Raw genomic sequence first — 10,056 nt, forward strand, 5'->3', positions numbered from 1 at the left:
GAAGCGCTCAGCCGCTCACACCCACATGCTCGGCAGCCAAAGCACTGCTCCGATGCTCACTGAGGCTCAGCCCTCTTTGATTCAATTCGCAGTTAAGCTGTCTGCGAACCTTTGGAAGCAGAGCACATTCAAGCCTGCACTTGATACATATATGGGGAGCCAGTAGCCCCCTAAGCCGAGAGCCAACTGTGCATACCAGCCTGTGATTTTGCATTTATCTGCGGAGCTCAGGCTCCCAGCTTCATCCTGGTAAGAAGGGCCAGGACAGCAGACCTTCTAGATTGTCTGCAAACCCACAAACACAGCCTGCTAGCTGTGAAAGGACCATGCCAGAAGCTGCACAGACAAATCCTTCTCCTGTTCCTGGAATCCTGCCAGCTGACCGTCCCTGGACATGCAGCATCCAGAAAACCAGCAGCATGGAGGCAGAGACCACCTCACACCAGGAGAAAAGGTTAGAGAAACCTGTTTACCCCAGAGACTGGGAGCATTTATCATTTTCCTCTCAAGCTGGGAAGATTCCAGCCCCACAGAGGTCTGGACACTGGGCACAGGCTGTGACACAACCCCGGGAGGGTGATTGTTGGAGTTTAATTCGGTGGAGCGCTATGGGAAGATGACTCTTTGGTCACCAATATGGTTAGATGGCCAAATCCACTTGTGATGGTTTGGGCTCTTACCCGCCCCCCCCCCCCACTTTTTGGAATTGCCCCAGCTAACTCAGACAGCCTCTGGGAATATAAATGAAGCTATTTATTTTACAGCAGTAAATATACAAGCAGCTATTTACAATATATACAGTTATATACAGAAATATACAAAGGATAAACAATACAGAAGCACAACTCCCCTCCCAGAAACCTGAGTCCCCAGGAGGGGCTCTCAAACTACCCCAACACCTCCCCTTGCCCTCTCAACCTTACCTCAGTTCTCAGGAAGAAGAGAGGTGCAGCCAAGAGGTTAGGGAGCAAGGTTAGTAGGAGCAAGGTTAATGAGATGTGACTAGGTCTGAAGGCAAAGGCAGAATGAAAAACAAAATGGAGAATGTTTTACTTCTTCTTCCCAGAGTTCTCAGCGTGACTGTGAGCAAAGAGACACAATTGTTTACTTTTTCACTGCCCATTATCTAGTTCTTTTACCAAAACATTCCAGCTTGCTTCTAACTAGCACACCACTTTATTTCCGTGATGCAGTGACTTATATGCGCTCTAGCAAGAGGCTGCTCCACCAAGATTGGTTACAGTCAGAGGGCCCAGGTTACATGTACTGCATGCATAGGTTAGTATATCATAACATTCTAAGGGTCAGCCTCTGGGGCTGGCTAAACTCTGCCCACCTGCAGCTGCACTCCACCCCCTGCAGCTGCATGTGGGAGGAAGCCACCTTGTGCCTGCTGTCTAAGCTCCCAAGATGGATTCAAGGTCTTCCCAGCACGGGTTGCTCATGTTTATCAGTTTTGTGTGCTCTGCTAACAAGAATTCTCCCAACAGGTGATTAATAATTAAGGGCAACACATCTAAGTAAGCTTTGATTCCTCTGTAATATAAGTTACCTCTGCCGTAGAGCAGACAGCTTTCAGCCCACCCTGCTGGGCACACAGCATAGTTCTTAAGCAGCATTAAGCCTGAGGGAAATCTCTCTCTGTTTATAGTTGATAATTTGACAGTTATTAACCAGATCCATGTACATATCATATCCAAATTGTTTTCATAACCTTGCACTAGAACTACAATTTATTACACAGGGGTTGGGGGTGGAAAGAGTTTGTAAATATTGATTTTAACAAATTAATTTTTATATAAAATTAATACCACCTCAAATTAATTTCTAACCTCCCCCTAATAAGGGAGGCATAGAGAAACCCCCTCTGTAACACCCTCCCAGTAAAGACTGAGCTTTCACAGTATCCCAGTATCACCAAGGCTGGAAGAGACCTCACAGCTCATCAAGTCCAACCCTTTAGCACAGAGCTCAAGGCCAGACCATGGCACCAAGTGCCACGTCCAGTCCTGCCTTGAACAGCTCCAGGGACGGCGACTCCACCACCTCCCCGGGCAGCCCATTCCAGTGTCCAATGACTCTCTCAGGGAAGAACTTTCTCCTCACCTCCAGCCTAAATTTCCCCTGGCACAGCCTGAGGCTGTGTCCTCTCGTTCTGGTGCTGGCCACCTGAGAGAAGAGAGCAACCTCCTCCTGGCCACAACCACCCCTCAGGTAGTTGTAGACATCAATGAGGTCTCCCCTGAGCCTCCTCTTCTCCAGGCTAACCAATCCCAGCTCCCTCAGCCTCTCCTCGTAGGGCTGTGTTCGAGGCCTCTCCCCAGCCTCGTCGCCCTTCTCTGGACACGCTCAAGCATCTCAATGTCCTTCCTAAACTGGGGGGCCCAGAACTGAACACAGCACTCAAGGTGTGGTCTAACCAGTGCAGAGCACAGGGGCAGAATGACATCCCTGCTCCTGCTGACCACACCATTGCTGATGCAGGCCAGGATGCCACTGGCTCTCTTGGCCACCTGGGCACACTGCTGGCTCATGTTCAGGCAGGTATCAATCAGCACCCCCAGATCCCTTTCTGTTTGTCTGCTCTCAGCCACTCCGACCCCAGCCTGTGTCTCTGCATGGGGTTGTTGTGGCCAAAGTGCAGCACCCTGCACTTGGAGCTATTGAAGCCATCCCCTTGGACTCTGCCCATCTGTGCAGGCGGTCAAGGTCCTGCTGCAGAGCCCTTCTGCCCTGCAACCCAGCCACATCTGCCCCCAGCTTGGTGTCATCTGCACACTTGCTGATGACTGACTCCATGCCCTCATCCAGATCATCTATGAAGATGTTAAAGAGCTTTGTCCCAGCACAAAGTGAACCCTCTCCTCCGATCCTCTACCAGAGCAGAAACAGCCTCGTTCCAGCACAAACTGGATCATCTTGCGCGGGGGCGGGAAAGTCAGCGACGACTCCAGGTGAGTTAGCTTGCTTGGCAATCCAAGGCACCGAGAGCATCAGGCTTCAAGTTTCAGAGCATCAGCTTTGGGTTAGTGCGAACCCAGCATGCACTGCAGTGCTGTTAATTAGCGATTGGCACATCTAAGGATTGGAATTTGCGTGCTCCTCCTACTTGGGGTTTCTGCTGGAGCTAATTTCCCTCCTCCTCTGGACACAGTCCCTCAGAAGCTGTTTACCAGAAGGCTCAAGGACAAACTCCTTTGAGCTTCTTCACATGCACTGCTGCGGCTTAACTGCGTTTCAGTACACTCAGACCTCGCGTCAAAGGCTTGACTGTACAAGCTTCTAGGGACTCCTGTCCCCTCTGTCAGCCAGTTCCCAACACTCTTGCTCTATCCCATGGGATGGGTCCTTTTCCAGTACAAAGTGGATTCCCTGATCCCCTCCCAGTACCTGCTGCATCCCTCTACGTGTAAACTGGACAATCTGATGCCATCTCAGCACAGACTGGGCCACCTCCCAGCACAAACTCAGTGCTCATGGGGTGTGGCAGGAGTGTGGCCACCCAGGCATGGAGATTGTCCTCCCCTGGACTCAGCACTGCTGTGTCCACATCTGGATTCTAGGTGTCTGGCTGTGGGGTTCTCCAGTCTGGAGTGGGGTGGGAAGGAACTGGAGAAGCTGCAGAGATCTGCCAGGATGGGGTTGTCACCTCTGTGGAGAGGCTGAGAGACCTGAGCTGCTTCAGCCTGGGGAGTGGAGGCTCAGGGCACTGCAACAGTCATGTGCACATGGCTGAAGCGTGGGGTCAGAGGTGATGAAGCTCTTCTGGGTAGTGGCAAGAGATTAAAATCTCAACAAAGTGCAGCTTGGAAGATTCAGTCTGGAGATGAGGACAAAGAAATGACACTCAGAGAGCAGACCTGATATGGATGAGGTCACCCAGAGGTGTCAAGGAATGTCCTCTGAGAGCAGGGACACCTCAGTGAAGGTGTGGGAATGTCAGGCTGAGAGCTGGCTGGAGAAGCAAGATGGGAGTCAAGAACCTGAAGGGAAAGAGCTGCAGGCATGGGACAGTGCAGCACAGGCTACAGCAGGCATGGCCAAGGGCTCTGGCCAGGCTGAAAGGCCAAGAGGACCAAGGGCTCTCTCCCCTTGGCTCTGGCAGTTACCTCTGCCACCAAGGCCTGGGAGGAGAAACTTTTCTTGGAGGTTTCAGGCTCTGCTGTTCCAAGGGCTGTGGTCAGGGCTTGGCCTTTCTGCTCCATAAACCAAGCCCAAGGTTTTCTGCCCTGCACTCTGCCTTTGTCTCCTGCACTCAAGGCCTCAATGAGCTGCTCTAAGGAGTTGTCATGGAGGGTAGCAAAGCCCCTTTTAGCAGGCCCTGTTGTGCATGTTACAGTGTCTTACAGTATCACAGTATCACATATTATGAGGATTGGAAGAGACCTCACAGATCATCAAGTCCAATCCTTTAGCACAGAGCTCAAGGCTAGACCATGGCACCAAGTGCCACATCCAACCTTGCCTTGAACAGCCCCAGGGACGGCGACTCCACCACCTCCCCGGGCAGCCCATTCCAGTGGCCAATGACTCTCTCAGTGCAGAACTTTCTCCTCACCTCCAGCCTAAATCATTGAAGGCCAAAAGCAATTGCAAAACCAAAACAATCTTTGCAGTACCCATGAGAAGATTCCTCCCTAGGAAGGGTAAAAGGTAAACATTGGCTCTGTTTTGGTTTGAGGGGACTTTGGTTCCCATGTCCGCTCAACACCTGTCGAGGGGCTGATCTCTGGGTGGTCTTACAGGTTGTTTATGGTAAGAATTGTCCAATTGTGCAAATTGATTATAACTTTGTACCAATCTGTAAAAATAACGTAAAAATCACCTGAGCTGGTTGGGCACAGCCCTCTTAAACGTTATAAAATGGTGTGACTGCCTTGGTCGGGAGCTGGCTCGCTCGCTCGCTCCTGCTGCTCCAGCTCCTGCGATCTCACCCTGCTGAACCTGCTTACCACGAGGCCAGCGGACGCCTGATCCTCTGAAGCCAGGGCTTGCCTGGGCCCGATCCTGCGGAGAGGTTCGGACAATGCCCTGAACTTCAAAAACACTTCGAAACTCTGCTGAACTGCTTTGAACAGTGAGTAACCAACTGTCATGGAAGGGATCAGAGCCCTTTTGCCCTATTGCAGAATTTTCATTTATACACACAATTGTGGCTCAGAGGCCTTCCATCGAAAAAGTCAAACCAGTATTTCCTATCTGCTTGCACTGACGCAGCTGCTGTACCAGCAGATGTACAGGCCTTGGGAGAATCTCTCCCTCAGAGAAACAAAGACATAAACATGGCTATGTTTTGGAAAAAGGGTTCAAATTCTCAGACATTGTGACCACTCGACAAACACCTGCTGGGGGCTGACCCTGGGGTGGTCCCATGAGTTGTTTTTGGTGAGAATTAGCCAATTGTATAAGTTGATTATAACTTTGTGCCAATCTGTAAAGCTAACGCAAGTCTGAGTTGGCAGAACACACCTCTTCTGCCACATTAGCCCTAGCCTCTCTTGCCCCTCGCTCTCTACCCTGCTCTACTTGCACCTCTCTTGCTCGATACCCTGATCGCTGATCACACACGCACACACCCGCGGCATTCGCATCGCAAACAACCAGCTCCAGACGGCACCGTTCCAGGCAGGGGCCCGATCCTTACGAACCCTGGGAGTCAGCATTCAGCTCGACCGGACCCGCGGAGCCTCGGCCAACGTGCCTTAAAATCCATAAAGACTTTGAAACTTCTCTGAACTGCATTTGGGACAGTGAGTGATTGATAAACTTCCATTTGAAACTGAATAACCTCTCAAGACTTCAATGAACTCTCTCATATCATAGACTCTCTTCATTTTAGTCATTCTGTATATTAAATCACAACTACGAACCAAGAATCTACGTGGGATAATTACAACTAAGTTTGGGGAAGGGATTTCTGGTGCTTACAGTAATAAATCATTTATACCTTTTATAACCATCGGCCTCACATATCATTCCTCCAAACCTCCCCCCCCCAAACAAACTTTCTCGTCCGCGACACCAACGAACTCTTACTTAAAGACTGAGCAACTTATGGAGACTCAAGGAACTCTTCTAAAATCACAGACTCTCCTTATTTTGCATTTTCTGCAATTTTACCTGCGACCTCGGATCAAAGAACTTCGGTGGGAGAGTTTAGGTAAGTTTTGGGAAGGGGATTTTCATATTATAGCAATAAATCATTTAATCTTCACAAATCAGCCTCGCATGTTCTTCCCCATAAATTTCCCTAAACTGCATTTCCATGACAGGAGTCCCTGGGAGGCTTTGTCAGTAACGAGCCTCAGTGGGGCCAATCAATGCTTCAAGGAACTTTGGGGTTTGCTTCTGATTTGCACTTCTGGAGAGGCTTGTTCAGGCTCCTGACAGCACCTGAGGAGCATGGACTCAGCCCCAAACACTCCATGGGGCTCATTAAAACACTGCTGAGCCACAACTTAGCCTCTGGTGCTTGCGAAGAGCTCTGCAGCTACTTGGAGAGGTTTTTGTTCTGAGAAGCATCTGCTCAAAATGCTTTGCAGGGGAACATTTCATCACTTCCCAGCAGGAGTTGTCTCTGGGCAAGCAAAGCACAGCAGAGCCTGCCCCAGGCTACTGCCAAGGAACAGACTCTGCAGCATCTGCTCAGCACAAGCTGTGTCTGAATGCAGAGATGCTGCCAGGAGAAGCTTCTGCTGAGGCTCTGCAGTTGCTTTCCTCCTTGCTCCTTCTTGGGGAGGCCACAGAGTGTCACAGAATGTCCTGCCCTGCTCACTGCTCACCCTCACTCCCCACTGCCTCCAGCAGAGGCTAGAGGCACAGGTGAGGGACAGGATCTCCTTTGCCAGGGGCTGGGGGTCAGGGCTTGGCCCTTTGCATTCATGAAACCCCTCCAGGTTTGCTCAGCATCAGAGCCACCTTTAGCTGCTGTCCTGACCTGTCAGCACTGCCTCCAGCTCTCTGCTCTGCCCAGCCCCTGCAGGTGCTTCAGTGCCTCCAGGGATGCTTCCCTTGCATCCACTGTCTCCTTCTGCTCTGAGCAGGCACTGGGGACACCTTTCCAGTGTCCCTCCGTGGGACCCATTAACACTCCAAGAAACTTCAGAGTTGGACTCTGACTTTGACTTCTGGAGACGTTTCTTCAACTTCTCAGTCTCTGAGGTTCATGAACTCAGCACCAAAGCCTCCAGAGGGGCCCTTAAAATGGCTGGGGCTGGTCCTCTGCTGCTGAGCTGGGGCAGGCTCCTGGGCTGGAGAGAGCTGCTGGCAAGCAGACAGCACTGCAGAGAGAGAGCTCTGCCCAGGAGCTCTGCACACACAGCAGGGCTGAGGGCACTGCCAGGGGGTGTCAGGGAGATGAGGACAGCAGAGAGAGCTTCAAGGTGGCCAGGACTGGGAGGGTGACTGAGAGCTCAAAGAGAAACCTTCCCAGGCCTGGCTGTGGTGAGTCTCTGCTGCAGGAGAAGGGATCTGCAGTTCCTGGAGCTTGTAAAGCTGCCACATCCCACAGCCTCTGGCATCTCTCTGCTGCACAGGAGGAGGAGATGCTCCAGAGCAGAGCTTCCCATCTGCACCGCTGGAGTCGGAGGACATGAGAGCTGCCTTCTGCTGGGATGGCTGCAAGGGTGTGAGGCTGAGAGTGCACAAAGCTCCTCCAGAGAAAGAAGTAATTCTGAGGGGATTTTCTGGGAGATGCTCATGGAACTTTCTCCAGGAATTATGCTTTAACTTGTGCAGTGTCTTCTCCTCTTGCAACAGCTGATCCATGCCCAGACAGCAGATGTCCAACAGCAGCTCCATCACCCACTTCCTCCTGCTGCCATTCCCAGGCACACGGCAGCTGCAGCTGCTGCACTTCTGCCTCTTCCTGGCCACCTACCTGGCTGCCCTCCTGGGCAACAGCCTCATCATCACCACCATAGCCTGGGACCACCACCTGCACACCCCCATGTACTTCTTCCTCCTCAACCTCTCCCTCATTGACCTGGGCACCATCTCCACCACTGTGCCCAAGTCCATGGCCAATTTCCTCTGGGACACCAGAGCCATCTCCTATGCAGGATGTGTTTCTCAGCTCTTTTTCTTTTCTTCTTTTCTCTCAGCAGAGTTCTCTCTCCTCACCATCATGGCCTACGACCGCTACGTTGCCATCTGCAGACCCCTGCACTATGAAACCCTACTGGGCAGCAGAGCTTGTGCCCAGCTGGCAGCAGCTGCCTGGGCCTCTGCAGTTCTCTATGTTCTGCTGCACACAGCCAATACATTTTCTCTGCCCCTCTGCCAGGGCAATGCTGTGCACCAGTTCTTCTGTGAAATTCCCCCAGTGCTCAAGCTCTCCTGCTCCACAACCTACCTCAGAGAAGCTGGACTTGTTGTGGTCAGTGCCTGTTTAGTCTTTGTCTGCTTTGTGTTCATTGTGGTGTCCTATGTACAGATCTTCAGGGCAGTGCTGAGGATGCCCTCTGAGCAGGGACGCCACAAAGCCTTTGCCACCTGCCTCCCTCACCTGGCTGTGCTCTCCCTCTTCATCAGCACTGTCATCTTTGCCTACTTGAAGCCCCCCTCCATCTCCTCCCCAGCTCTGGATGTGCTGGTGGCAGTGCTGTACTCAGTGGTTCCTCCAGCAGTGAACCCTCTCATCTACAGCCTGAGGAACCAGGAGCTGAAGGCTGCCCTGAGCAAACTGCTCACTGGATGCCTTCAGAAGCAATAAATTCTCTCTCCTCTCCTGCAGAGCAGTTGATGTCACTCAGTGCAGGCCCAGCCTGGCTTCTCTAGTTCTGGCTCCTGGTGTTACCCTTGTGAGAATGTTGTTCCCACAGCAATGTCTTTCTTCAGACCATTTCTGGTACAGTCTTGGCCTGTCTGCTGTGACCCAGAGGCTGCAGACATGAGGAGCTGTGCTCCCTGTGTGTTCAACACAAGAAAGGACTCTGCAGGGACTTGTTCCTCTGACAACCTTTCTGCAAACCTTCTTTGCATTGCCACCATCCCAGGGCACCTCCTCATGCCTTGTGCCATGGATGTCCTCCAGCTCTGGGCTCACTCCACTGTCCAGCATCTACTGAGCCCTTCATGGGGGCTGTGCTGTGCTGCAGCTGCCCAGAGCATGCTGCAGTGGTGGGAACTGCCCTAGGGCCAGCCCAGACTCCACTGTGCTAGACAGAGTGGGGGAGAGATCGCATGGAAGGTGGGAGGAGCTTTGGGGGAGCTGGGCTGAGCTGGAAATCCCACATCAGTGTCTGCTTTGTGCTGTGCGGCCATGCACAGAGAGGACTCACACTGGCATTTGTGGTGCAGGTACAGGGAAGTGGAAGGGGTCAGAGACATGGAGGTGTAGGGGACAGGAGGAGTCCCTTGGTAGTGTGGAGCACCTGAGGGGGTATCTGAGGGCATTTGTCACCACCCAGCATCTCTCAGTGCCCATTTGCAGCACTTTCCTGCCACCCCAAGGTTAAGGGTGGGTCTTGCTCCAAGGCCATCTTCATCCTCCTGCTGTCCGAGGGCTGGTTTGGGGGAAGGGACAGCCCTGAGCAGCCTCTCCTCTTGCTCACACTCAGCCCAGTAAAGAGTGGATCCCCTTACTGCACTAACCTCTATCTCCTGTTGCTGTCCCAGTATAAATTTAGTCTCCTCCCAGTACAGCCTGGGCTCCTCACACTCTCCCTCACTGGTGCTTCTAAGACTTGCCCCTACCCTTGCTCTTCCCCTGACCCCAGTCCCTTGCTCTAATCAAGCAAAGCTGAGTCCATCCCTCACTTCACCCCTTCCACCTCAGCCCTGCCCAAACCCCTGACCTTGACTCTGTCCCCATTGCTCACCCTGGTCCCAGCCTTTACCACAGGCATTGACTCCTTGGCTTTAACCCCAGCACTCTGCCCAGCCCCAGTAAAATCCCTGCACCTCAGAGCTGACTCTCATCTGAGCCCTGTCCAGCTCCCTCAGCAGGACACCAAAGCCTCTCCTTGGCCTCAGCCTGAGATCCAGCCCTAAAAAGCATCTCTAAGGCCTCAGTCCTGCTGGGGACATGTCCTGGTTCTAATTTAAATTTCCAGA

At 52.3% G+C, this 10,056-nt stretch overlaps 1 protein-coding gene across 1 annotated transcript; it reads left to right on the top strand.

The window, feature by feature from the left end:
- Positions 1-7,780: 7,780 nt before the first annotated feature.
- Positions 7,781-8,713, top strand: LOC135174170 (olfactory receptor 14A16-like). Its single transcript, XM_064141399.1, has one exon. It carries the CDS (start codon positions 7,781-7,783, stop codon positions 8,711-8,713), a length of 933 nt encoding a protein of 310 aa, XP_063997469.1.
- The last annotated feature ends 1,343 nt before the right edge of the window (positions 8,714-10,056 follow it).

This window comes from Pogoniulus pusillus, unplaced genomic scaffold (genome assembly GCF_015220805.1).
Source record: "Pogoniulus pusillus isolate bPogPus1 unplaced genomic scaffold, bPogPus1.pri scaffold_50_arrow_ctg1, whole genome shotgun sequence".
In the NCBI taxonomy this organism is placed as follows: Eukaryota; Metazoa; Chordata; class Aves; order Piciformes; family Lybiidae; genus Pogoniulus; species Pogoniulus pusillus.

Coding starts and splice junctions, on each gene's coding strand:
- LOC135174170 (XM_064141399.1), top strand. CDS start 7,781: ATGTCCAACAGCAGCTCCATCACCCACTTCCTCCTGCTGCCATTCCCA.